The 26,251-nt window shown below is 46.5% G+C and overlaps 4 protein-coding genes across 6 annotated transcripts; 3 read left to right on the top strand and 1 right to left on the bottom strand.

Moving 5' to 3' along the window:
- Nucleotides 1–1,915: 1,915 nt before the first annotated feature.
- LOC9269642 (exocyst complex component EXO70B1) lies at nt 1,916–3,573 on the top strand. The gene has a single exon (XM_015760582.3). The coding sequence runs from the start codon at nt 1,917–1,919 to the stop codon at nt 3,405–3,407; it is 1,491 nt and encodes a 496-aa protein (XP_015616068.2). The 5' UTR covers nt 1,916; the 3' UTR covers nt 3,408–3,573.
- Nucleotides 3,574–14,723: 11,150 nt separating this feature from the next.
- On the top strand, nt 14,724–16,246 carry LOC4349527 (caffeoylshikimate esterase). The gene is made up of 2 exons (XM_015759868.3): nt 14,724–15,272; nt 15,568–16,246. Exons 1-2 carry the CDS (start codon nt 14,832–14,834, stop codon nt 16,123–16,125), a joined length of 999 nt encoding a protein of 332 aa, XP_015615354.1. The 5' UTR covers nt 14,724–14,831; the 3' UTR covers nt 16,126–16,246.
- A 4,222-nt stretch (nt 16,247–20,468) lies between these two features.
- On the top strand, nt 20,469–23,723 carry LOC9272298 (uncharacterized). Its single transcript, XM_015760587.3, has 2 exons — nt 20,469–21,353; nt 21,780–23,723. The coding sequence occupies exons 1-2, from the start codon at nt 20,484–20,486 to the stop codon at nt 23,445–23,447; spliced, it is 2,538 nt and encodes an 845-aa protein (XP_015616073.1). The 5' UTR covers nt 20,469–20,483; the 3' UTR covers nt 23,448–23,723.
- LOC4349526 (THO complex subunit 4A) lies at nt 23,575–26,247 on the bottom strand. Of its 3 annotated transcripts, none has more exons than XM_015762237.3 (5): nt 26,005–26,247; nt 25,829–25,927; nt 25,364–25,432; nt 25,087–25,271; nt 23,575–24,028 (listed from the first exon to the last, which is right to left on the bottom strand). In XM_015762237.3, the coding sequence occupies exons 1-5, from the start codon at nt 26,158–26,160 to the stop codon at nt 23,836–23,838; spliced, it is 702 nt and encodes a 233-aa protein (XP_015617723.1). In that variant the 5' UTR covers nt 26,161–26,247; the 3' UTR covers nt 23,575–23,835. The 3 variants fall into 3 exon arrangements, with proteins under 3 accessions (XP_015617723.1, XP_015617724.1, XP_015617726.1); XM_015762238.3 differs by having other exon boundaries at nt 23,575–24,013; XM_015762240.3 differs by having other exon boundaries at nt 23,575–24,001.
- Nucleotides 26,248–26,251: the final 4 nt, after the last annotated feature.

The raw sequence follows: 26,251 nt of genomic DNA, 5'->3' as shown, positions 1-26,251 counted from the left end.
TAAAAAATCACAAATCATCATAGATCTACCCGACGTCGCTCCACATCATTGCCGCCTCCAGTTCCCGCCGCCTCATGCACCACCACCTGCCGCCTCCCCTCCTGCCCCATGGTTGAGGTGGTCGATGGTGAGGCGGGTGCCCCATGGGTCAACGAAGAAACGGTGGTACCTCTCTAGCGTCAAGGGCCCTCCCTGCATCTCCCTCCCTCGCAACCTCGGTGCCACGGTAGGTTCTTCCGCTCTGTTTCTCTCCTCTCCTTCTCCTCTTCTCTCCTCTTCTCCTCCCGATGTAACTCTGCTTTACCTCTAGTCTCATCTTGTTTCTTTCCACTACCTTTGCTCTGCTTAGCGCTGCACAAGAGAACCAGGGGGAGGGAGAGGAGTGGGGAGGGCGAAGAAGATTGGACGAGGAGGCCGTGCGACGCTATAATTAAGGGTGTGACGTGTGCGTCTCTCCCTTCTCTGTGCACAATCTTTAGTCCCGGTTGGCATAAACAACCGAGACTAAAGTGTTTATCTTTAGTCCCGGTCGGGGACTAAAGATCCTCGGTAGCCTGACACCTCCTAACAACAATTGAACCGGGACTAAAAATGATCTTTAGTCCCGGTTGGTGAAGATCATAAAGTGGCGTTGGGCTTTTGAACCGAGCCTAAAGATATTCTTTAGTTCTGGTTTAAATGGTTCTTATTAGAATCAGGACAAATGTGATTTTTGCCATCGGGGCACAGATCAGTTCTCCAGTAGTGTAGATGCGAAGGAGGCAGGAGGTGGAGGGGGCGAGGGCAAAGGCGGAGTCAAGGGAGAGGGTGATGCGTGTGTAGTGTCGGCGAGGGTGGAGGGAGGCGGAGGCAATGGGTACATGAGAATCATCAACAAGGAGGCCACGTTGAGGGTGATCACGAGCATGATGCCGGAGTAGCTGAGGTCGAAAGCGCAGGCGATTGCGCTAGTGTTGGTAGGTTTGGAGTTGTTGGCGGGCAGGGAGGGGGGAGAGGGGAGGATGCTGAGGTCGAAGAAGAAGCTGGCGGGCGCCATGGTGGACAGTGGCGGCCGGAGGGATTCCATTAGATATGTACTCCCTCCGGTTCCATATTAATTGGCGTTTTGGACAAGATTGAGGTCAAACTTTTATAATTTAGACTATTAATAACTTTAAAAATATTTAGTTTAAAGGAACTAGAACAACATATATAGATTTGTCTTTTAAAGTACTATAATAAAAATAAATATGTATTTATTTATTATATATATTATAATAGAAAAATAAGGTAAAAGATGTATCTTGTAAACCGTGTCATTGTCCAAAACGTCAATTAAAATGAAACCGGAGAGAGTATATAGGCAGTGGGTAGAGAAGCCCTTGGGCCTTTCCCTATATGGACAAAGTCCACCTTGACTCCCTCAATGAACTCGAGATGGAAAGTTGACTCTTTCCTCCCGATAACAGCCATCAGGCCTAAGCTTGTAATGAAAATGAGTCCTATGCCTACTCTGTTATTACTAGTTTGTGTGTATGTTGTAATGAAATTTAGGGCAACCAACTGTGTTACTTTCCTTCCTCGTGCTTATCAACCAACTCAACTCTTTCATTCATCATACTGTGTAATATATTTTTGTCGTAAATAAACAAGAATTAGTAATTAAGAAAGAAAAAAAAACACCAAGTAGCAGCATCGGAAAGAATGATCCTTCGCTGATTGTTTGTTAGGTTGTGTACGTTCTTGCCGTTGCCGGCCACATAGGAAAATAAAATTCTTGAGCTTGACCCGATCAAACAACAAGACCAAGATAACAAGAGGGGCTACTTGCAAGAAACAAATTTGCTGACTGCAAACACGCTTGCTAGCGAGGGAGTACCTGTCTATCTCGAGTCGAGTATATAGCTCTGGTAGCCGCCACAACAACGGAGCAGATGATGAGTCGATTGATCGGCGATATGCAGCGCCACCGCCGCACGCTGTCCACCACCGTCGTCGAGGAAACCATCGCCGCTGCGGCCACGCTGGTTTCCAAGTGGCATCCTGATGACCACCACTCCTCTCTCTTCCTCCATGCCTCCTCCCCGGAGGCCGACCACTTCCTCCGCGCCGCCGCCGACCTCCACCGAGCCATGCTCTTCTTCGCCTCCGACCCCACCAACGCCCACAACGGCCACGGCCTCGTCCAGGCCCATCATCTCCTCGACACGGCCATGCGGAGGCTTCAGCTCGAGCTCCCACGACTCCTCGCACCACCACCTGCAGGCAGTCGGGACCGCCTCCGTGCGCTCGCCGACACCATGATGTCCGCCGGCTATGGCAAGGAGTGCATCTCCACCTTCAAGGAGCATCGCCGCGCAGCGCTGGCCGCCACGCTCCGCCGCCAACACACCACCGTGCAGGTGCAGCTCAGCAAGCTTACCTGGGAGCAGGTCGACGACAACATACAGTCCTGGCTCGCCGCGGCACGAATCGCCTTCTCGTCCGTCTTCCCCGCGGAGAAGGAGCTCTGCGACACTGTATTCGCCGGTGACGCCTCCGTCGGCGACGCGGTGTTCGAGGACGTGGCCAACAACCAGGCAGCAAATCTCCTGGACGTCGCTGAGGCCGCGGTGGCGCGAGCGCGCCGCGCGCCGGAGCGGCTGTTCCGTGTGCTGGACGTGCACGACGCTCTCACCGAGATCCTGCCCGAAATCATGTCGGTGTTCGGTGACAGGTCAGAGGTGGCGAAGCGTGGCTGCTCTGCTCTGTTCAAAGCCGGTGAGGCGGCGCGGGGAGCGCTGGCCAACTTGGAGGTGGCCATCGAGAAGGAGCCGTCCAAGGCCACGGTGGCCGGCGGCGGAGTGCACCCGCTGACGCGCTACGTGATGAATTACCTCGTCTTCCTGGCCGACTACGAGGGAGCCCTTGACCGCATAAACCAGCAACAGGGATCGCCGGAGAGATCGTGGTCCATCGGTTGGTTGGTGCAGGTCCTGATGCGCAAAATTGAGGCCAAGGCGGGGAGCTACCGAGAGGCGGCGCTGAGGCACCTCTTCATGGCGAACAACACGCACTACGTGGCCAGGAAAGTGGCCAAAATTCCATCTCTCGGGGACGACGACGGTGAAGCCCAAGATGCGGCGCGGCGGCACGTGGAGGCGTACGTGCGCGCGGCGTGGGGCAAGGTGCTCAAGGCAATCGCTGCGGCGGACGGCGTGGAGGTGGAGGAGGCTGTGATGCAGGCGGTGGCGAAGCAGGAGAAGTGGGTGGCGGCAGACGAGGAGATGGGTCAGGTGCTGAGGGCGGCGGCGACAGCGGCGGTGGTACCCAAGTACAGGATGTTGTACCGCCGGCACGGGGCAACGCTGCGGCTGACGCCGGGGGACGTCAACGCCATCATCGCCGCACTCTTCGGCGGGATTATTGCAACGCCTAGCTCATGCTGACTCTTCTTGAGTCTTGTCTTGCATCAGTTAGTTTCTGGAGTAGCGTAGCTAGCAAACTAATTTTGATTTCATATATATGATGATGCATGATTGTGCTCTGTTATTATTACTCCTACTTACCTCATTGTACTAGCTAGTAACATTATTAATATAAGCAGAACGAACCATCATATTTGTACTCCTAATTATATTGTGTACCGCTATAACATTAATTTCCTTGTGGTTGTTGCAATGACGATAACTGTACTACGTAAAGGGGCGTATCCTATGTACACATGCCCTCGCGTGTACACACCGTGTACACCAACTAAAAATTATCAAAAAAATTCTAGAAAAATTCATACACATATACTTCCAATAGTATTACATCTACGTGTAAAGTCGGATCTTCAAATGTATTCTACATAGAGAGTAATAAAAAAGACAAAATTCTGACAGAATTACAACCCTAAAACTATTAGATTTTTTGTTTTTTTGTTACAGCTAAAATATAATGAATTTGAGGTTAAGATTTTATCCTTAGGTATAATACTATTGAAAGTACATGTATGAATTTTTCTAGATTTTTTCGTGATATTTTTTAGTTGGTGTGCACGTGTGTACACGTGAGAGTTTGTGTGCATAGGATATGCTACCCTACGTAACATAATGCTTCGCTTGTTCTCACAATCAGGGTTGAAAATAAGCCTATAGATTGTACTAACTGAATTACTAGCTCCTTTGTGGTTTTCAGTCAACAAGCTAATTAATTAAGCTAGGAGTTTTCTTCCCATTTCAGTTACCAATTCAACCGTCTGAAGCAAAAAAGAAGTAGCAACAGGACTCCTTCATTGTTGGACTCTTAATTATTTCGTTTTGACTACCCAGATTACATTGAATTGTCAACACATCGATTGCTAAATAGTCATATTTTATTCTCTGTATGAGACTGATTCTTAATTGCCGTTACTTAAAAGGAGTTGTAAGGGCATATACAATAATGATTAATAGTAGACTATTAAAGTTCTTAACCAAATAAGTTTACTGACTAACATGAGTCATGAGAGAGAGGGGAAAGAGAGAGAAATTAACATTATTCTTATGTATGAAATGGTTTAAATTCTTAGCATTTATAAAATGAAACTTTGCTAATTCAGGATAGAGAAAAGGAAAGAAAAATAATAAAATTTATTTCGGTGCATTAATTATTAGAGTATTTTGTCCTCTCAACCGTTGTAAGAGAGAATAGTATATATCCAAATAAACTAAGAGTCTATATATATCATAGGCTACCTTTGAACATGCCCTAGTAGTGAATCAAAATCAGTCTCTCGAGATGTTGACTTGTTATCATCTATTAGGATTAAAATAAAATAAAGGTGGGGCTCCACAAGAGCACTATTAGGTTATTTATTAATTACCTCTTCCCAGTGAGCCCGTGAGCCCATCTAGAGAAAAAGAATGGCCCACTTGTGTTTTCCTGTTCTACGGGCCATCAGCCCATAAGCTAACCCTATTTTTTTCCCATTATACATATATTTTATTACACCAAAACGTTTATATAAATATATAATTTTGAGAAGAATCAATTTTCTGAGGAAACTTTGCATACATAAATTTTATAGTTTGTATATATGAATTTGAAACAAACAAAAATGCAATTTGGAATAATGAAACAAACGTGCATGTGTGCTACAAGGCCCAAGGGTCTGGGCTGTCCCCGTTGGATTCGGCATGCTATAGAAAAAAAGGTACTATATAGAGAACTGTCGAAGGTTTTTTAAGGAGAAAACTTTCAAATTTAACGATAGTATAATTACAATATAATTTCACTATAGCTATAATGTAACTCATATATAAGTATTAAAATAATATATGTAACATTATATCTAAATTATATAGAGATGATAATATAGTTACAGTGCAGTCACACAATAGTTACAATGTAGTTACACTGTAGTTGTAACTAGGGTGTAACTGGAGTATAACTAAAATGTAACTCATTTAACTTTTCAAATACATGCAGCAGATCAAGTGACTAGCACGCATGGCTTCCAGGATGGAGACCCTGGGTTCGAGCCCCTGCAAGCACACGCGTACAGATTTTTTTTTCAAATCTCGTGTGGATCGCACGGCCAGAAAATCATCTCGCGCGGATCGTACGGCCAGAAAACTAGACTAGAAAAGAGAGTATGGCCCGAATGGCATGGCCAAAATGGTAAGTCCCACTGGTATAGAACCGGGCATCAAAGTCGTTCGCACATCACTCACCAACACGGTTGATTGCGCATCAGCCATGAAAAAAATCATCTCGCGCGGATCGTACGGCCAGAAAACTAGACTAGAAAAGAGAGTATAGCCCGAATGGCACGGCCAAAAATGGTAAGTCCCACTGATATAGAACCGGGCATCAATATATGGTTCTGAAGCTTTCCTTAATTGTTAAAACCAGTTCACTTTGCATCCCCGTACAGTTTCGACCATGGTTTTATCATACTGTTGTAACATTGCCATAGCATAGACCAGTGATGAGAGGACGCTAGGCATGCAAATCGACATCGGGCCAAGCATATTGATATCGAGGAGGCAGTTGGGCGCTCAGATTGACGCTACCTAAGAAGATTAATCTTGGGGAGACGGCTGGGTACTCAGATTGATACTGAGAGGACCGAGACGGGGCAACACAGAGGGCATTGGAGCCCTTCCTCGTGTAGCTGTGGCCGCTCACATCTCCCTGATTATCATGTGGAGCTTAGGCAACAACTACTCATTCTCCAATGCCAAGCCATGGCAGCCCCCATAACAACGATGAGCGGTCGTTACCGGTTCAGGGTCTAGGATCCCTTCCCCTCTCTCTCTCCATAATCTTTCTCTACCCCGACGGTACCCTCACTAGCCCCCCTCGATACCACCGGCAACCTCGCGCTGCCTTAGCCCTAGAAGAGGCCCATCTGACATGTATGACAAATGGCATTTTTTGTTTGCCTCACTACTGCAGAGGGAGAGAGGAAACAGAACCCTCACTCACATATGGGCCCCACGATCATTTTTTAAATAAAATTGTACCACATTAGCTATGGTGGTCAAGTCAACATGTCACGTCAAATAAAACTGTTGCACAAACTAGCCAAAGAAGTAGATTGATTTGGTTCTAACAGTCACACCCCCAGGGTTTAGTATTTCAGTTGACAAAATTCTAGTGGGGGACAAAATTCTTTTAAGACGCTCATTTGATATACTAGATGAAACCCCATGGGTTGTTGCAAGAGTTTAATATGATAATAGTAGAAATAACGTGTAATATAACTAGATGATGTAAGCTTATAGAATTTGTATTTATGATTGATCATTGGAAAGGCTATAAACCACTTAAGTTGATGTGGTTTATGATAATTTAAATAGTATATAGATTGATATGTAATTCAAAATTGAAAGTAATGTGTGTTGAAATATTGTGTAAATTATGTGGGATGATAATTTAACATGCTTGTATTTTAAAGCTTTAGAATATATTAAAATATAGATGACATAGCATGTTTGCATGAGAATTATGATGTAATAATTGCTAATGGATGATGGTATGGTTTTTTTAATATTTTGAGTTTTAGGATGCAGTTGGTTAGATATATAGATGGCCATATGGCCCGAGGCCCACGGCCCGGCACGAAGCCCGCAATTTTGGCCCGGCCCAAGCACGGCCCGGCCCGACTAGGGTCGTGCCCGTGCCGGCCCGGCCCGACAGCCGGGCCGTGCCTGGGCTGCACCCTCGGCACGGTGGGCCGGCCCGGCACGGCCCGATCAAATAAAAAAAATATAGGGACAAAAAATAGACTTATATAATCGTATAAGGCATGGCCCAAGAAAATAGGTATACAAAATAGACTTATTTTCCAGCCATTTAAACACAACCCACAGAGTTGAGGGACCAAAAATAGACTTATTTCCAGCCATTTAAACACAACCCACAGAGTTGAGGGATCAAAAATAGACTTATTTCCAGCCATTTAAACACAGCCCACAGAGTTGAGGGATCAAAAATAGACTCTTTCTGTGAGGCAGCACAATAGCCCATCGTGCCTTCGGGCCGGCCCGGCACGGCCCGACTAGTATTGGGCCATGCCTGGGCCGTGTATGCCGCCCGTGGGCTGGCACGGCACGGCCCGGTGCATCGGTCGGGCCGTGCCGGCCCGACAAGCCTCGGCCCAGGCACCGCCGGGCTTGGGCCGTGCCGTGCCGGGCGGCCCAGATGGCCATCTATGGTTAGATACCTAGCTTTTGACAGCTAGGACCTGGGCCCTGTTTGGTTCCATGGGCTAATTATTAGCCCCTACCTTTTAGCTCTAAATTAGCCCCTAAGGATCCAAACATATGGGCTAATTTGGGGCTAAAGTGAATTAGCCCTCCTCAAAATATTAGCCCCTCCAAGGGGTGCTAATGGGGCTAATTTTTTGTGGGGACCATAAAAAATAGCCATATCTCCCTCTCTCTCTCTCTCTCCTCTCTCTTTACTCTCTCTCCACCTTTTAGCCCTCAATTAGCCTATGGATCCAAGCATATCACCCTAGGCTACTAATTTAAGACTAAACATTAGCTCTTAAAATTAGCCCTGGGCTAATCTTCCAAACAGGGGCACTGGACTAGTTTGACATGTATCTTTCTCTTCTAGCCACAGCCGTGGCTGATCTGTCCGAAGCAATGGGACAAATATATTCAAAGTTCAATCTTGGTCATGGTGCCTTACAAACACTCTAGTGGGGGGTGGCTAGATAGGTTGTTTTCTAATTTTTTCTGTGGTCATGTAACCGTAGCTTCAACGGTTGGAATAACGAGATGTCGATTTGACTTTCTATTGTTGTAGAATTTTTATGAAGATAATACCATGTTAATTATAGAAAAAAATCTAATTTACACTGAACTATTTCATTGGATCACTTAACCCTAAACTATTTTTTGGTTCATTTTATTTCTAAACTATTAATTTTTTTCACTTTACTGGTTAATTATTTTTCTTTTCTTTGTTGCTTAAATGTTGTACAGCCATACATGAGACCATTATCAAAGTTCTAAAATAGTTTGAAAATTTTTCTTAACTATTTGCTTAAAATTTAAAATCTCTATGTTTAAAATGGTCTCAAAGCTTCCAACCTATGTAAACAACGATTAAAAGATTCTAGAAAATGCTGAGAGATAAGTTATAATGCATATGTATCAATCTCACGAAATTCCATTGTAAAATATGACATATATAAAGAGAAACGAAACAAGATAAATATCATTAGGGAGTAAGGTAAACCATTTTTAACAATATGGGGGTAAAAATGAACCATGAAATTGTGTAGGTGGTTAAGTGTTTCGGTGAAAAAGTTTGAAAAAATATAATGGACATTTTTTCTTAATTATAATTATATACAGGCCGACAGGCGATCGATGTTGATAGGCATATATAACAGAGGTAGTTTATGTATAGAGATGTTTATGGATGAGAGATGCATCAAGTGTTAGCTCTATAGTGTGACAGGTCGACGTTATATTAGGCGGTTAGGGACGTACATGTTGGGATGGTGCAATATGCATACTAGAATATGTATAGTTTGTTTGTTTGTTTTTCTGGTGAGAACCAGCAAGGTAATAAGTATGGAGATATTAGCTAGGTAGAATTGTTTTTTTATTTGTAATATCATCTTATCGAGGATCGGAATACTATCAGATTATCAGATTTTAGAAAGTGCATATTTTTTACATAATATCTATAGATAATATGTTTATAAATTAAAGCATATAATATTGATTTTGATAAATTTAATTGGTTTTTATGTAAACTTGAGCATATTTATTCATATTATTTTTAATCGACCTTATTTTAAATAATATTTGGTGGGATTATAGTGATCGTAGTTTTGGGATACTACCTAAAATTTCGTAAGATCATGTGAAAATCAATAGTAAGATCAAGATAGTATGAAAATTCGGATACTAGGTGGGATCAGTATCGTTTCGCTTGTAGTATCAAAAGATGGATCGGGATACTGATAATGTTGTATATGGGAGGAGTAGTTGATTAATTTGAGAGAACTGAATTAGGGGTTTGAGTTGACATGGATGGATCGCATGTCCACATGTTGCACGTGACGTGTGCACGTTTAGAAACAATGAGAGTCAATACTGCCATGTGAGTCATTTTGCACCGATTTTAATAATTAGCATGAAACACCATGAGTAGCAGGATGTTGAGGTCCGGAATTCGAAGTAAAATTCTTGATTTGCCCGTTCCTGGTCTTCATGGGAAAGAAATAAGAAAGAGATTATTCCCCTGGAGCTTGTCCACTAGTATATTATAAGAATTGTCCTCCCTTGTCATTTTACTTCTTACGCGGGGTTTATGGACAAAAGTTAGCCCGGATTACTAAAGAACTTTGTTGCGGGAAAAGGAGGGATTTGCTGAGTTCAAAAGCAAGAGTACTTCAGTGAAAAAGCAAAAAATTCATTCCCAGTTTGGCTACGGGTACACATGGGATTAGGCTAACAAGTATCTTTGTTTGACCCTGGATTGGGGTTAAAGTTCCTATGTTTAATGGAGGGAGAACGCCTGGACTTGAACTAGAGACCTCGCCCGTGAAGTAAATCATTGCCCTACGATCCAACCAATTGGGAGTAGTCGTTATACCAGGTTTACGGTTGATGAATACGAATCATACCCAACGAGTTAAAATAGATTTTTTCCTTTGTGAATCAGGGCAGTATTGACAGTTGCATTTGTTAACATGGCATCCACATGGTAGCCCAGTCATAATTTCTCTTTTAAACAAATAGAGTGGGGCCTACAAACCATCCTCCCACCTCTCTCCCTCCTTCCTTCTCTATCCCACTACACCCCCCCGCCCCCCACTCTTCAAGTCCTCTTAGTGGCAGCAAGGCGGTGGACTTTTTCCTTTGGAGGTAAAGATGGGAACTTGGTTCAACCTTTTGGGTTGGGCATTAGGGGTGTATCTTCACGTACAGGGTTTCGATCGGCATCGACGCAATCATCTTCACCCTCACCACCCGATACGATGTGGCTCCAGGTGTTTTCAGGCTTCGGCACATCGCCGTTGGAGGCCACTGGTTTTGCACTCTATGCGCCCTCGGTCAAGGACACCAGCACCATGGGTAACATGCGTAGAATAGAATGAATCAGAGTTGGACTTTGTTCTATGCTCTCTTAAATAGAGAGGCACACTAGCTTTTCTAACTGCATGACGATAGTAGCATAGTCGAGGGACGACTGGATGCCGGCCTGATCGAGGGTTCATTAACACCCTGATACACTATAGTTATATTGGATCGGGGGAGGAGTGTTCTTAATCAATGTCCTAGAAATATACGTTTCGACTTAACCTCGTTAATAAATATAGTACCTCGATGTTGTTATAATGTTTGGAATTTCTACGATGTTGTTATTCGTGCGGTGATGGAGGTGGCTTGCGTTTTTCAATCATTTGTGTTTACTAGAAAAAATGGCCATACGTTGCAACGGGTAAAACCATTTTTGAATCACATACATTATACTCTTTGGTTTGGGCTAAAAGTCCATTTCCTTACTTTTCAGCCCAGACCAGCCCAGCCACACTACCTCCTTCCTTTTCAGTCTCACTTTGTTTTGGGCTAAAAGCCTAAAAGCTCAATTTTTTTCCTTTCTTTTCAGTCCCAGACCAGCCCGGCCGCTACCTCCTTCCTTTTTCAGTCTTAGCCCAACCCGTTACCTCCCTCTGCTTAGCCCGTCTCTCTTTGACCTAGCCTACAAGTGAAAATGTAGACCCAACTCGCATAGTTGACTGCCGTCTTCAATCTCGGAAGACGTCTCGTGCCCGTAAAATGCTAGAATCGATCCTTCCATCAAATCTGATTGAATCTTTCTCGATCTCCCAAAATTGGTTGAGAGTTTTTATATAGTCAATATGCTCTTTCCGTTTTTATCAAAATTGGAGCGAATCTATCAAACACGGGACAAAAAGGTGACTTTTAAATACAGAATCAATCTAGTAAATAAAAGCGGAATTGAAAGTAAAAAATAAAATCATGGGAAATAGTGAGGGGTAGTGGGGAATCATTTTTGCAATCAATTGAAGGAGGCAACGTATGGGTAGAAAGATTGTTGTGGCCGCACGGGTGCTAGTGTTTCGTCCGGCAAAAAAAACCATCAAAAATGAATCCTTACCCACGTGTAAAAAAACAATGTAGAGTGATGGAAAAAAAAGAAGTAAGGCCAAAAAAAGAAAACGAAAAAAAAACAGAAAAAACGAAAAAACCACGGACAGAAAAAGGGCGGATGGAGAAAATTAAGGCGAAGAAAAAAAAGCGAGGGGAACAGAAAAAGGAAAAAGCGGCGAAAAAAACAAGAGGCGAAAAAAAGAGAAAAGTGGCGAAGAAAAAGAGACGACCAAAATAATTACGGGATACGGAAAGCTTAAGCATTTTTTTAATTAAGTATAGAATTATTTATTTTTTGAAAAAGTTTGCACTTGGGCATTCTAACCTGTCTGTTTGCATAAATAGATTTTCGGATGCGGTCTCAGATACGCATGCGAACATGGATTTTCACGTGAGAGTGCGCTATCCGATTAGGAAAATGCTAATTTTTACAAACACATAGGAGGGGCGGGCCACTTAGCCGTTTGCGAAAATATGTTTTAGTTGTTTGCAAAAATCATTTGTATAGTAGTAATTGATTTTAGGGTAATTTGTTTTCAGGGAGAGGCATTCAACTTGCTCATGGCGTGTGCAAACACCCCAGTAAAGTCGATAGGTGATGCATATTTTATAGATTGTTTTCTTTTGTGCTAAAATTTTGTGAGCAAGCTGGGGGTGTTAGGGCATGTACAATGGTGTCTAATGACGGGCTCTCTTCGTTATCATGCAAGTAATTTTGGTAAAGTGGAAGAAAGAGAGGGAATTAATGAGAAACATCGTTGCTATGCATGACAACGGCTTAGAGTAGACTCTTAGCATTTATTAACGAAAAGTTTGTTGCATGGGGTGTAGAAAAGGAAAGAAGTATAATATAAAAATATGAGTGAATTGCATCTTGGGCCTCTTTTTTTTTACTATTGTTGCAAGTTGGACTAGGGGTAAACAAATAATTTCACTTTGGACCACTTATGTTTACCCATTGCTTCACTTTGGGCTGGTTCTTCTATCTCTAGCTCTCCTTCCTATTCTCCATATCCCAAATTAACCATCACCGAACTGCACTGGCTGCCCCATTAGGAATGTGACGAACCGGCTAGCAAACGGCTTGATCGGCTGATCCTCTCCATTAGGAAGGTGATCAGCAAGCCTGCCATGTACCCAACAGCGTGGAGGTCAATTTGTCCGAGACAAATGAATGGATGGTTAGTCCGTCGGTGAATGGATGGATCAGCATCGGCATTGGCTGGAAGCGTCCACCAAGCCACACTGGCGTCACTACGCGTTTGACCATGACCTTGAGCACTGTCGCGCTGTCGTCAGTGCCGCGCTCAGCCTTGAGCCCAACTCAACTCTCGACCTTAGTCCAAATAGCTCTAGTGCCTCACTTAAGTCGAGCTCGACCGACAGCTTCATGCTACACTGCATCTTGAGCCCACCCAGCATCCAATGAGGGAATAAAGAGAGTGAGAGAGCACAAAGAGGAGAGAGGGAGCTGTAGGTCTGAGAACAGCCCCAAGGTGAAACTTTTGTAAATTTACCTAGTCCAAATACGAAAATGTAGATATACCCCTGGTCCAAGCTGAAAGAGTGGTAAAAATAGTGACCCAATATGCAGTTTACTCTAAAAATATTTAGTTCATTAATAGAGTAGTTTAGAAATCTTATTGTCTCTACCATTGTAGGAGAATAGTCTATAGTAACATTAATTAATATAGAGAGCTTATATTAGACTCTACATTTATACATGCCCTTAAGCATACAATCCATTGAGCCATCGGACGGACCCCTCTTGTGTGTGCTCGTGCTACTATTGTGCGGTTGGAAGAACGAGACGTGGATTTGATTTTCTGTTGTGGAAGATACGTATCAACCATATACAGGCCGGCGGGCGATCGATGTTGATAGGCAGGTATAGTAGAAAGTTTAAGTATAGAGACGTGTCATAAATGAATGCATGAGAGATGCATCAAGCAGTCTGATGTATGCTATATTTTCTTAACCAGATACTCATCTTAGACATGATTGCATACTAATACACCAAATGATATATGTTTTTTTCTTCTTATAGATTTTTCTTTTAAATTATTTATCCAATTTATAATCCGATTACACCATTGTATTCATTGCAATTAAATCTTTACAATAAGATCTTACATGACTATATTTTGATAAAAAAATATATATGTTGTAAATTACTTTTATTATATATGTAAGTTACTTTTATCATATATATAAATTACTTTTCGATTTGATTAAATTACTTATTATACAATCATAATGTTGTGAGTTGTTTATTTTATTATCTTTTTTTAGTCAATTCCATATTTTGTACTGATTAAATTTAATTTTTAGATTGACTCACGTTTTTACCTCCATAATGGAACTACTTTTAATGTCATGACAAAGTTACTTCCTTTTTGTCTTAAGTTACTTCTATAATATATGTAAATTACTTTTAAGTTTTACTGAAATTACTTTTATATGTCTAAAAAGTAATTTAGATATACTATAAAAGTAATTTGTAATTTTTCATCAAAATATAATCATGTGAGATCTTGTTGTAAAGATTTAATTCTTACAAACACAACCGCGTGTAATCGGATCATAAATCGGATGAATAGTTTAAAAGAAAATTTTATTTAAAACATAGGTGATAGAAATATATTTTATACTTACTTGATGGGGACTAGTACTACAGTTAATATCTAGGTAGGTCTCTCGTTAGCACTAAAACGAGAGGCCTTTTGATTTAGATTTTGCCATACTATAATACGTCCGTCCTATAGTTTTGTGGAGTATAGATTGTTTCTGTATGTAATGTAATTTTCTGAGGGCCAAATTAAGTTAATTAAGGAAGTAAGAAGAAGAAATACCAATAAAGAGCGAGATCGATAATATATAGAAGTCGTTGATTAATTTGAGGGAATTATATATGGATCGGTCGTCGCCCCCAAAACGTACGTGTCCACATGTTGCACGCGACGTGTTACGTGCACGTTCTAAAACGATCAATTAATTAATTGATTATCCGCGCGCGCGCGGGCGGGTTCAACGAAGGATTGTAGATTATTATAATTACTCTGTTTCAAATTCGTTGTTCAATCCTCGGCTCGGCCGTGGCTGCTAGCTGCCTGCCTTTAAATCCTTCCTTCCTTCCTTGGTAGCACTTCTGCCCTCTACAGCTGCATCTGCTAATTAAGTTGCTAAGCCAGGTGCAGGTCCAGGTGGTGCCGTGGTGGTAGTAGCAGTAGTAGCCAGGGCAGGAATATCTATCGATCGATGAGCAGCAGCAGCGGCGGCGATGGGGGTGGGTACAATTACTCGGAGGATTGGGTGGTGAATTCGCGAGGGATGCGGCTCTTCACCTGCGCGTGGATTCCCAAGGAGAGCAGTAGAGGCGTGGTTTGCCTGTGCCATGGGTACGCGGTGGAGTGCAGCGTGACGATGCGCGGCACGGCGGAGCGGCTGGCCAGGGCGGGCTACGCCGTCCACGGCATCGACTACGAGGGCCACGGCCACTCCGACGGCCTCCAGGGCTACGTCCCCGACCTCGACGCCCTCGTCCGCGACTGCGACTCCTTCTTCTCCACCGCCACCGCCTCCTTCCCCCGCCGCAGATTCCTCCTCGGCGAGTCCATGGGCGGCGCCGTCGCCCTTCTTCTCCACCGCTTGCGCCCCGACTTCTGGACCGGCGCCATTCTCGTCGCCCCCATGTGCAAGGTCCGTTCAACTCCATCTTAACCTTTGACTCTGACTTTTCCTTTTTCTTTTTGCCCGCCACATGCATGCCATCCACGAATCATTCAGTCTACATATGCGTCCCCAAGATTAGATTAGATATTTAGATTATACTACATAACAGAACAGGCTGTCTCTTTCTCATTTTCTAAGCTACCTACCGGCCGGCCACTTTCAGATTATTATCTTCTTTTAACGCAACGCAAGGAAACGTTTCTGACTGCCTCAAATATCATGGATGCATGTGGTTGAATACTAGTAAAATGCGTGGTTGCAGATCGCGGAGGAGATGCGGCCGCACCCGATGGTGGTGAGCGTGCTGAAGGTGATGACAAGCATCATACCGACGTGGCGGGTGGTGCCGACGAATGACGTGATCGACCTGGCATACAGGATGCAGGGGAAGCGAGACGAGATCCGAGGGAACCCACTGTGCTACAAGGGCAGGCCCCGCCTCAAGACCGCCTACGAGCTGCTCCGCGTCAGCATCCTCATCGAGTCCACCATCCTCCCCCACGTCTCCCTCCCCTTCCTCATCCTCCACGGCGCCGCCGACCGGGTCACCGACCCCTCCGTCAGCGACCTCCTCTACCGCTCCGCCTCCACCACCGACAAGACCTTCCACCTCTACACCGGCATGTGGCACGCCCTCACCTCCGGCGAACTCCCTCACAACATCGATGCCGTCTTCCGCGACATCATCGACTGGCTCCACCACAGGACATCCCCCACCTCCGCTTCACATGTGCAGGACCACGACTTAAGTACGTCTTTCGAGGCGGAGCGCAAGGCCAAGCACGACGACACCATCCATTGCGGCAAGCAAACATCATAGTGATCACCTACCTACTATATAATATGGCTAGCTAGCTGCTATACTTACTAGCATGTATGTCTTTACTATACTACATATATCCTTTTAAAAAAATATATAATGCTATTGACTTTTAGACTTAGTCTTGTTTGATCATTGTCCCACATGTCGGTCAAATTGAGCCAAAGTTTCTTGATTAAGGTTTTGCCTAGCTACACTCTATATGCCTTGTCATACTTACAATAAAGTAAGCCACTAACCAGCTAGACCTTAAGCTAGTTAAGGTCCTAAATTTTAAAATGGAAAAATTACGAATTACCCCCTGAACTATCGCGGTCGACCGAATTATCCACCTAAACCCGAAAACAAGACATTACTCACCCCGAACTTTCAATACAGGACGAATTACCCACCTCGACCCAATCCGGAGCGGTTTTGTCCTACTTGGCGTACGCGTGGCAATCCAGTCAGCATTTTATTTATTAAAGAAAATGTGGGTCCCATCTGTCATACTCCTCTCCCCTCTTCCTCTCTCTCTCCTCTCTCTTCTCTCTCTCACGGGGCAGTGCGCATGGGCGGGGAGGTGGGCGGCGGCGCGAGGACGGGCGGCGGTGGGCTGGAGCAGGCGCCGCGTCGGCACCTGTGGCCGGTGGTGGAGGGCTTTGCCAGGCGGCGGCTGCATGCCGCAGAGGCCAAGTTGGGGCAGAACACAGCACTACTACGAAAACCATCTTTCGTGGCGGCCATTTTCGGTTTCCGCTGGCGGAAATCGCAGCCGCCACAAAGCAAAGGCTAGTGAAAATGTCGAGATCTTCGCCAGCAGTTATTTACCGTCAGCCAAAACGCATCTTCGCTGGCGGCCGAGAAAGGAACGCCCGCCAGCAAAGAGAACTCTTTGCTGGCGGTAGCCTTAGGACGGCAGCCAGAGAAGACATGTCTTTGCTGGCGGCGGACTTAACGCAACCGCCAATAAAGAAGTATCTCCGCTTGCGGTAGCCTTAGGTCGGCCACCAGCGAAGATAATTCTTTGCTGGTGGCTCATAGTATTTTAGGCCACGTGGCACGCTAGGAAAAATGAACTAAGGCTTCTGTGGATAGACACGTGGCCCGACAGCGAAGATATGGACCGTCCTAGCCGAAGTTCGACGAACCGGCGCGGGAAACGGAGGCGGGAGCGGCGAACTCTGGGAGATAGCCGGAGTTGTCGGGAGTCGTTGTTGCGAGATGAGGAGGGTGTGCGTGGTGAATGGGTGCTCACCTGGATGCGGCGGAAGCAGACGACGGTGGCACCCCCTACTCAGCTCACGGGGATGGAGATCGGCGCAGCCTACTCAGCCCACCGCTAGCCTCGGCTCCTCGCCCGCCGTCAGCCTCGGCTCCTCGCCCATCGCTTGCAGCCGCCTCCGCCCCCGGTAGCCGCCTCCGCCGCGCCCTCCGCCCGCCAGTTGCCTCTGCCCCTGCCCGCCTTCGTCGCCGCCCGCAGCCCGCCAGCCGCCGGCACCCGCCTCCGCCCCCACCCGCCCCAGCCTGGCTCCTTGCCCACCGCCCGCCAGCTGCTTCCTCTTTTCACATCGAGAGAGAGAGGGAGAGGGGGGCAGAGAAGGAGAGAAAAAATAAAGCGCTGACAGGTGGGCCCCACCGATTTTTATTTGTTTTTGCTGACTGTATCGCCACATGTGTGCCATGTAGGATAAAAACTGCTTCGAATCGAGTTAGGGTGGTAATTCGTCCAGTTTTAAGAGTTTGGGGTGTCAAATGTCCGTTATTGTAGTTTAGGGGGTAAATCGTACTACCGCAATAGTTCCGGGGAGGGGGGTAATTCGTACTTTTTCCTTTTAAAATTAACACCCTTTTTCCATACTAGGTGGAAAAACTAACAGGCTGGCCTAACACTATATGGGTTCTTTTTGTACTGCTAATGAAATGGGTTGTGTTGTGCTAGCCCATGACCCGTGGTCGGAGCCTAGGCATGGCCTAGTAAGAAGACGGGTTGTGTCGTGCTAGCATGGGTCTATTTTAGGCACATGGGCCAGAAGGGATCATTAGTCCATTAACCTTATATATGGCTCAAACAGTTCAAAAAAGAAAAGAATAAGAAAAAAGTGCTCGCACAGACAGTCGGAGATGACTAGGGTTAAGGACTAGGGTTAAGGTCTGGTTAGGATATGCTCTGCTTCCTCCTGCATATGTCGTCGTTGCCACCTGCGTGCTTAACAGTCTCCTACATACTCTGTGGCCTCTTCCTCCTCGTTAGTGACCACACCGCCTCTCCCTCCTTGTTAATGACTATGTTGGCCTCCGCGCTCATCGCCAATAAGCTCCTCGTGCTCTATTCCTACACCAATGGCTGATGCTACATCGCCATCTCTTATCTTTGCTCGGTCATCAGTGCTTGAGACCGTTGGTTGATGCCGTGCGGTGCCGACACGTTAGGCGTTGGGATGGTCCATGGACAAACGGATTGGGCAGTGCTCGAACAGTGCTCGTATTTATAACTAATTGTTTTTTAAACAGTTAAGCTGGATTGAAATTAAAAGAGTTCATATGTATATACCTAAGTGATTAGTGCATGATAAATAATGAATAGTCTATAACTCTAAGGCCCTCTTTATTTAGGCTTACAAGCCAACTTATAAGCTGAAAAGTCTAAGCTTAAACAAACAAGCAGCTTATTCGTTTGACTTTTTTTAAGCCATAAGTCACTCTAATACTATTAAGCCAAAAGCTAGGTTAGAGAAGTTTTTTTTTTGCTTATGTGAGGTAGATGTATGACTCCACCATTAAACTTAGGACATTAAATCTCCCGGTTTATAAATCATATATATAAGCCAATAAGCTGACTTAAAAGTCTAAGCCAATAAGGCTAAGTCTAAACAAAGATGGCCTAAACACGCTGCAAATTAAATTGCGATGAGATCAGCAGAGCTAGCCACAATTAACATGTCTATGGGATTTGCACTAAAAGTGTGGAGCTAGCATTTTGTGTGCAAGTTGCACTATGGTAACAAAACTAGCAGCTGCTCGTATATATGTGTGTGGGTGTGTGTAAAATTCATGGAATCGATGCTCGATCGATCGATAAATAGCTTTAACCAACTTTTGTTCTAGGTATGCCGGCCAACATGCGTGCAAAAACAAGTATATGTAGTGTAGATGATGCAGTGGAAGAAATTAGGTACCAACGAATTGGGCATTCACAAAGCATGCCCTGCCCCTTCCACGCACTTGAAGGGCCAAAGTAAGCTGCCTATACGTACGTACGTGCGATCGATCGATGCTGTCCATGCCGTTCCGGCTGCAGCTAGGGCCATCCGTCACCGATCGACCGTAACGTACGTACTACTTGCAGGGGTACTACACCACGCACTACTGCTGCACGTACGGCTAGCTAGGATATATAGTGGAACATTCAGTAGATGATATTGCTCGGTCACTTTTCTCACCGTGAGATTGTGGTCACTATATATACCACAGAGCACGCCGAGGGATCGGGGAGAGATGACGACTGACTCTGTGAGCTAGGGGACTGAGATGATACTTGAGTATTTTTTTATTGACCCTTAAAAATGCTGTAATTAATTAAGCAGGTCTAGCGCTAGCTCTTTAATTAACCTTGCAAGATTTGATAATTAATGCATGGTGGAGTACGACTGTGTGAGATGCATATATACCATTTCAACCTTTCATGCCCTCCTGCGGCCGTGCATTGATCCTCAGGAGTCAGAGATGCATGGTCTCTTACAATGTTCCAGTGGTCTTCTTGTTTGGATTATACTGTATTGATCGGCGATCTTTTCGCCGCATCGCAGTTGCGCACTACACTATAGAAGTACCATATATGTATCGTGCATGACCTGCTGCTAGCATCCACACGTGCGTTTCTTTTCTTTTCTTTCCGGCCGTGCGCGTCCAGGTGGAAGGCACTGCACGGTTAATTTCCTTGTAATTCATACACTACACAAAATAAAGTATACGGAGATGACCGATCGACATCAATATGGATGCATGCATACATGTCATAGAGGATCGATGAGCTCAGCTAGCTAGCTCCAAAAGCAGTGGAGTGGCAAGAGTGGCCACTAATTATGGTTGAAAGAAACAAACTCCTACTTTACTCTTGTTAATTTATTTATATACGCTGCGGGCTGATTTCCATTTTACAATTTATAAATTGATTTGGAGCACAGATCGATACGTGCAGAGACCTAGCAGTAACAGGTCGATCAATAAGATGGCATGCATGCAGTTGCAGCTGACGCGCACCGATCCTATATATATACGTACGATGCAAACGATGCATTGCATTGCATGCATGGGCCAATAAGTAACTAATAAGCCAGACAAGCCAAGCGACTAATATATAGTTAGAATCAGAAAGAATGCCACCGTCGTCGGCGGCCACCACCGGCGGCGCCGTCCATAAACCAATTATCATGCCGCCCGAGTCGGAGAGGCAGATCAATAATCTTCCAGACGTACTGCAGCCCCGCCGGCGGTGGCGGTCCTCGCTCGCCACGGGCTTCCGCTCGGCCCTGGCCTGCACCATCGTCGGCGTGGCCTCCATCTACGCTCCGCTCGTCATCCGCCGCCACCTCACCTTCCCGGCCTTCTCTTACGTAGTCACCGTCATCGTAGTCACCGACGCCACGCTGGGCAGCTCCCTGCGCGGCGCCCTCAGCGCGGTCCACGCCACGGCCATGGGCGCAGTTCCATCGGTGCTGCCACTCTGGCTGGCGCACCGCACCGGCGCCGGGGAGTCGGTGCTGGCGACGACGGCGGTGGTGGCGCTGAGCACGTTCGCGGTGGCGGTGGCGGGGTCGGCGGGGACGGTGGCGAAGCGGATCGCGCTGGGGCAGATCATCATCATATACGTGGCGAGGTTCAGGGAGGAGAGAATGCGGTCGGAGGCGGTGCTGCTGCATCCGGCAAACGTGGTGGCGTGCACGGCGCTCGGGGTGGTGGCGGCGCTGCTGGGCGTGCTGCTCCCCTGCCCGAGGCTGGCCACGCGCGACGCCACGGACAAGAGGCTCGCCTACTTGGAGGTGGCGGCGGAGAGGGTCAGGCTGCTGGCCGACGCCTTCCAGTTGCACTTCTCCAGCGACGAGGCTGCAGGTGATGATGAGGAGAGAGCATCATCTTGTCGTTGCCGCAGACGGCGGCGGCAGTGCGTGGCCGCGTGCATCATGTCGCAGGCCGACCGCGCAGCCTCCGCCGGCGCCCTCCTCCTCCGCCGCATAAGCTCCGCACAAGTATGTATACTATATGCGTTCAGCAAATCAGTATACTCCAGATAGTAGATGCATGCATGCAGATGGCCCGATCGAAGAAGAGTCGTCGGAATCTAGTAGTGCTAATTAGTTACATATGAGATATGATGATCGAGTGATACTATATGAGGAGATCTTACCCCATGGCCCTTGCCGAAAAGAGATGCGAGTCACACTAGCTAGTTAGTGCAGTGAGTGACCCCACGAGCTGCAAGCCACCAACTAGGACGTACTAGAAATCTAGAATGAATTGAATCCACTAGAAGCCAAGGAATCCGGCGCAGTCAGAAAGCAAGCGTCAGCAACCGCACTAGCTAGGATACCGATACCCAGCTAGTAGGATTAATTACAAGTTAATTATACTAAAATTAATTAGTATTAACTAAGTAACTATATGCATATGCGCAGGGTGACTTGCAGTGGGAGCGAATGCCGGCGCTGCTGAAACGGTGGTGCAGCAGCAGGTGGGATGACGACGACGAACAAGCTTGTGCGCGGCTGCACGAGTTGATCGAGATGCCTCTGCGAGGGATGGAGATGGCCTGCACCCACATGCTGCAGCAGCCATGTTGGCCTAACACTAACACTATCAGCAGCATCTGCACGACACCAACATGGCTGCAGCACGCTACCGACCATGTACGCCTGGCTTTGCTCACAAAACGCATTCCCAGCTGCAGCAACACAGGCACAGGCAGCATGGAGATGGCCAAACTAGCGCCGGTCTCTGTTGGTGCTCTGGAGCAGCAGCAGCAGCTGGCTCCTTTCCTCTTCTTCTTATGCTTGGATCTCCTCCTCCAAGGATCTCATCCGGCGCCCCAACGTCCACCTAAGCTGCTGCTGTCTGTGTCTGCACACTCAGACGCTGCTGCCTCCCAAGTGAAGGTGATCCCAGCAGCAACAACAAAAGACGACGATGAAGAGCAACCGGAGCAGACGAGGAAGAAGAAACACCAGTGCCCTCGGCAAACGACAAGAAGCACCATGAGGAGGAGGCTGGTGGCCGCGGCCAAGTGCAGCTTCTCGCTGGGCCTCGCCGTCCTGCTCGGCCTGCTCTTCAGCAGCGACCACGGCTTCTGGTCGGGGCTCGTCGTGGCCACCACCATGGCCACCGGCCGCGAGTGGACCTGGGCTCTCGCCATTGCGCGTGCTCACGGCACCGCTCTCGGATCCGTATATGGCGCGCTGGCCTGCCTTGTCATCGATCGCATGGAGCTGCGCTTCCTCGCCCTGCTCCCCTGGCTCATCCTCACTGCCGGCTTCCTCAAGCGCAGTCGTGCCTACGGCCCCGCTGGCGCTGGGGGTGTAGCAGCTGCGGTGTCTGGCATCATCATCGTTGGCCGCCGCTACGACGAGCCGCCCATGGCCTTCACCGTCGCACGCCTGGTGGAGACCTTCATAGGCCTCGCCTGCATCATCGTGGCCGACCTCGTCTTCCAGCCCGCCGCCAGGCCGTCCACCAAGGCCACGGCACAGCTCGACCGCTGCCTCGCCGCACTCAAAGGCTGCTTCAGTCGGGGACGACAGACGACGACCAAAGTGAAGGTGAAGGCGGTGCAGGAGCAGGTGGCCCTGCTGGAGAGATGCGTGGCAGAGGCTGCCGGCGAGCCCCATTTCCCGTGGTCGCCGCCGTTCCCGGCGAGCTGCTACCACAAGGTGGCGGGGAGCCTTGGCAGGATGGCGCAGCTGCTCTACCTCTACACACAGGCACATCCAACTCCAATACCAGCAGCAGACGAGGATGCAACGCAGCGCTTCCACTGCCTCGTCTCCGCATCCCTGGAGCGAAGCGCCGACCTCCTCCTCCGACTCAGTCGTATCAGCAGCAGCAGCAGCAGAGACGAGGAGGACCTGGAGGCCGGCATCCGGGTCAGCAGCGGCAGTGACACCTGTTGCTGTGACGACGAGGATGCACCAGAGATGCTGGTGCGGTCGTTCCTGTCACAGCAGCAGCAGCAGCAAGATCAAGGAGTAGCATTAGCATTGGCTTCCATTGGGTTCTGCATGGGAGAGATGGCCAAGGAGGCCCTCCAGCTGGAGGCCTACATGCTCGACCTCATACTCCTCGCTCATTAGCATCTACTCTACTGTACCTCTCTATTCTGTTTGTCTACAACAGCACATAATCAATTCAATCCTCTTGCCAGGCTGCCAAGCTGCATGCTTGCTTTGCTTGTGTGTCCATCAACCCACAGTCCCACACTAGCTAAAAGTTCAACACTAGCTATAAAAGTTCAAAGTTGTGCTCCCTCCGTGTTACATATTATGAGCTAGCTTCTACCTACCAGGTTAAGCTTAGCCATTCCCTGCTCAAAATTATGACACCATCTAAACAAAGTATACATATGTTGGTCTGCATCTATCCCTACAAAATACTAACAAGGAGACCAAGGAAGGCCTACTAGTTTGTCCCCCTGTCTCTACCTAATGCAATCAAGGCAAGGCAACAAAGCATGAGGGTCATCTAGCTCATTTGCATTCCTTCCGCATGGTACTTGTCCAAGTCAGCATCCAGGTCTTCAGCAGAAATCTTCCGACTTCCACGGTCTCCCCTCCCTCGCCCACGACCCACATGACCCCGACCACGCCCACCAAATCCACCCCTGCCCCGAGGCCATCCTCTTCCACCCCTGCCAGGTCCACTGAAAATTTCAGCACTGGACATGTTTTACTCAGAATCTTCCTGACAAACTAGGCTTAAAAAAACACAGTGCAAATTCTGTTGATTCATAATATCATATAACAAAACAATTTTAAATGGTTCCCTGGAAAAGTAAACAGTTTAAAATGGTATTTGGATATACTCAAGTTCAGTCTCACTCCACATTTGATAGAAACTGTAATAGGGCCAGGGCATACTATCTGCAGGTAACATTGAGGCAAGAAACAAGGTTTCCAGGTGATTCTTAATAAATACAAGGGATACATGTCTCAGGTGATCCTATCCTGCTTGGACTTTTAAGGCAGTCTAGTGGCACTGTATCCAAGGTTCGAAATATCCCCTAGTTTCGGTAAAATTTGGTTATCTTGAATTCAAGACTACCTAAGAAGAAGACCTGGCTAGTTACTTCAGGATTTATAGGTAGTTTGAGTAATTTAACAAACAAACCATATTGCAAGATCTAACGCAGATTGGTGGTATCATGCTGAATGCGAGCTCACAAGTTTGAGTCCCAGGAGAATCTACTTCGTCTAAAATTTTCTATATTTCCATCAGATCTTGGCATAAACTCAAATTTTGTCTCAAAAGTACGGCAAGATTTTCCAAGAAGAACCGCTTTTGAAGTTCAGTCTTGTCAGAACCCCATTGTACAAACTTTACTGGTGACCGGGGAAGCTCTGTCTGGCAGACATTATCAGCTGGTACTTATTTGTGCAGGTAATAATCAAACTATGTACTACTACAGACTATGCCTACAAAGCAGAGCAGGTTTATCTTAGGCCCTCATTGGCACAGCTCAGGATCCAAGATTTCTAGAAGTTGGGTATTCCTAGCTTCACAAATTCATGGATCTACGATTACATTGATAACATTTAGTTAAATCATTTTTTTCACATTTTGGATGAATTTTAAAATTTTAAACCACTATAATTTATCATACAAACTTCAAATCTACTGTCTAGAGCTGTGCCAAACAAGGCCTTAGCAGTTAATTTTGAGAGTTAATTGTTTCATGGGGAGAGAAAAACAATGCTGTATATGGAAGCTACTAACCTTTTGGGAGGAAAATCGAAGTATCCAGCTGGTGCAGCGAAACCAAACATAGCAGGTGGTGGTGGCTCAATATTTATACCAATGAGCTCAAGTTTCATAGGTTTGCCATCCAGCTGCACATTGTTGTATCTCTTAACAGCAGCCAGGGCATCAGATTTTCTGGAAAATACAACCTCTGCAGTTCCCTGGCAAAACAGGGTATGAATAATGAGCATTTTAACATAAAAAGAGTGACACATATTAAGTGAAAGAAAAAGGAAAGGTGGGGGTTTGGAACCTTGGATCTTCCACTCTTGTCATAGTTAATAGAGTAACGCTTGACATCGCCAACCTCAGAGAAGAGTTCCTGAGTAAAGTAAGCAGCAAATTGTAGAGCAATTTAGTGAGAATGAGACAATAAATAAATTGTGAAAAAGGTTAATGAGTGCTCTAAATGTCTGGAAAGATACAAAGCTGAGGATTGTAGGTGGGCTTAAGAGTATAATAATGAAGAAAGCTGTGGTTTTCCTTTCCATAAGAAAAGGGTTCAGTTGTGAGTGTGTGTAGGGGTGTACCCTAAATAATAAGCAAAATTGGTTTGGTGAAATGAAAAGATGGGGGAGCTGAGGAATATAAAGATGACAATTCAATAAGAGTAAAGGTAAATGCAGCTATCCAGGTACGGTGAGTTGAGATTATAGTAAATTTTTTTTTTTGGGGGGGGGGGGAAAGAAAAAGAAAAAGGAGGAGCGGGTGGTGGTACCTTGATGTCCTCATTGGAGACGGCGTAGTCGAGGTTGGAGATGTGGAGCTTGGTGCCGGTCTCGACGGGCGTCGGGTGGGTGTAGGCCGTGGGCGGCGCCTAGGCAGAAACCCTAGTGAGTAGATCGTGGTCGTCGGGTCGGGCGACAAATCAAGAAAAAGAAAGAGAAACTATACCTGAAAGGTGATGGCGTGATAGGGAGCGGCAGCAGCGCGGGTGGCGGCGCGGGAGTGGAAGCGGCGGGCAGAGGGCGCTGGATCTGGACGGGAGCGGCGCTTGTACTTGTTGGTGATGAGGTCGTCGAGGGACATGTCCAGCGAGTCCGCCGCCATCTTCTTGGTGTTGCGGCGGCGGCGGCGGAAGGCGGAGTTGCTTTCTCTTCCTTGTTTGGGTTGGGTGCGGACCGGGGAAGACGACACGACA

The sequence above is a fragment of the Oryza sativa genome, chromosome 11 (assembly GCF_034140825.1).
Source record: "Oryza sativa Japonica Group chromosome 11, ASM3414082v1".
In the NCBI taxonomy this organism is placed as follows: domain Eukaryota; kingdom Viridiplantae; phylum Streptophyta; class Magnoliopsida; order Poales; family Poaceae; genus Oryza; species Oryza sativa.
This window is presented reverse-complemented; position numbering and strand designations above follow the sequence as displayed.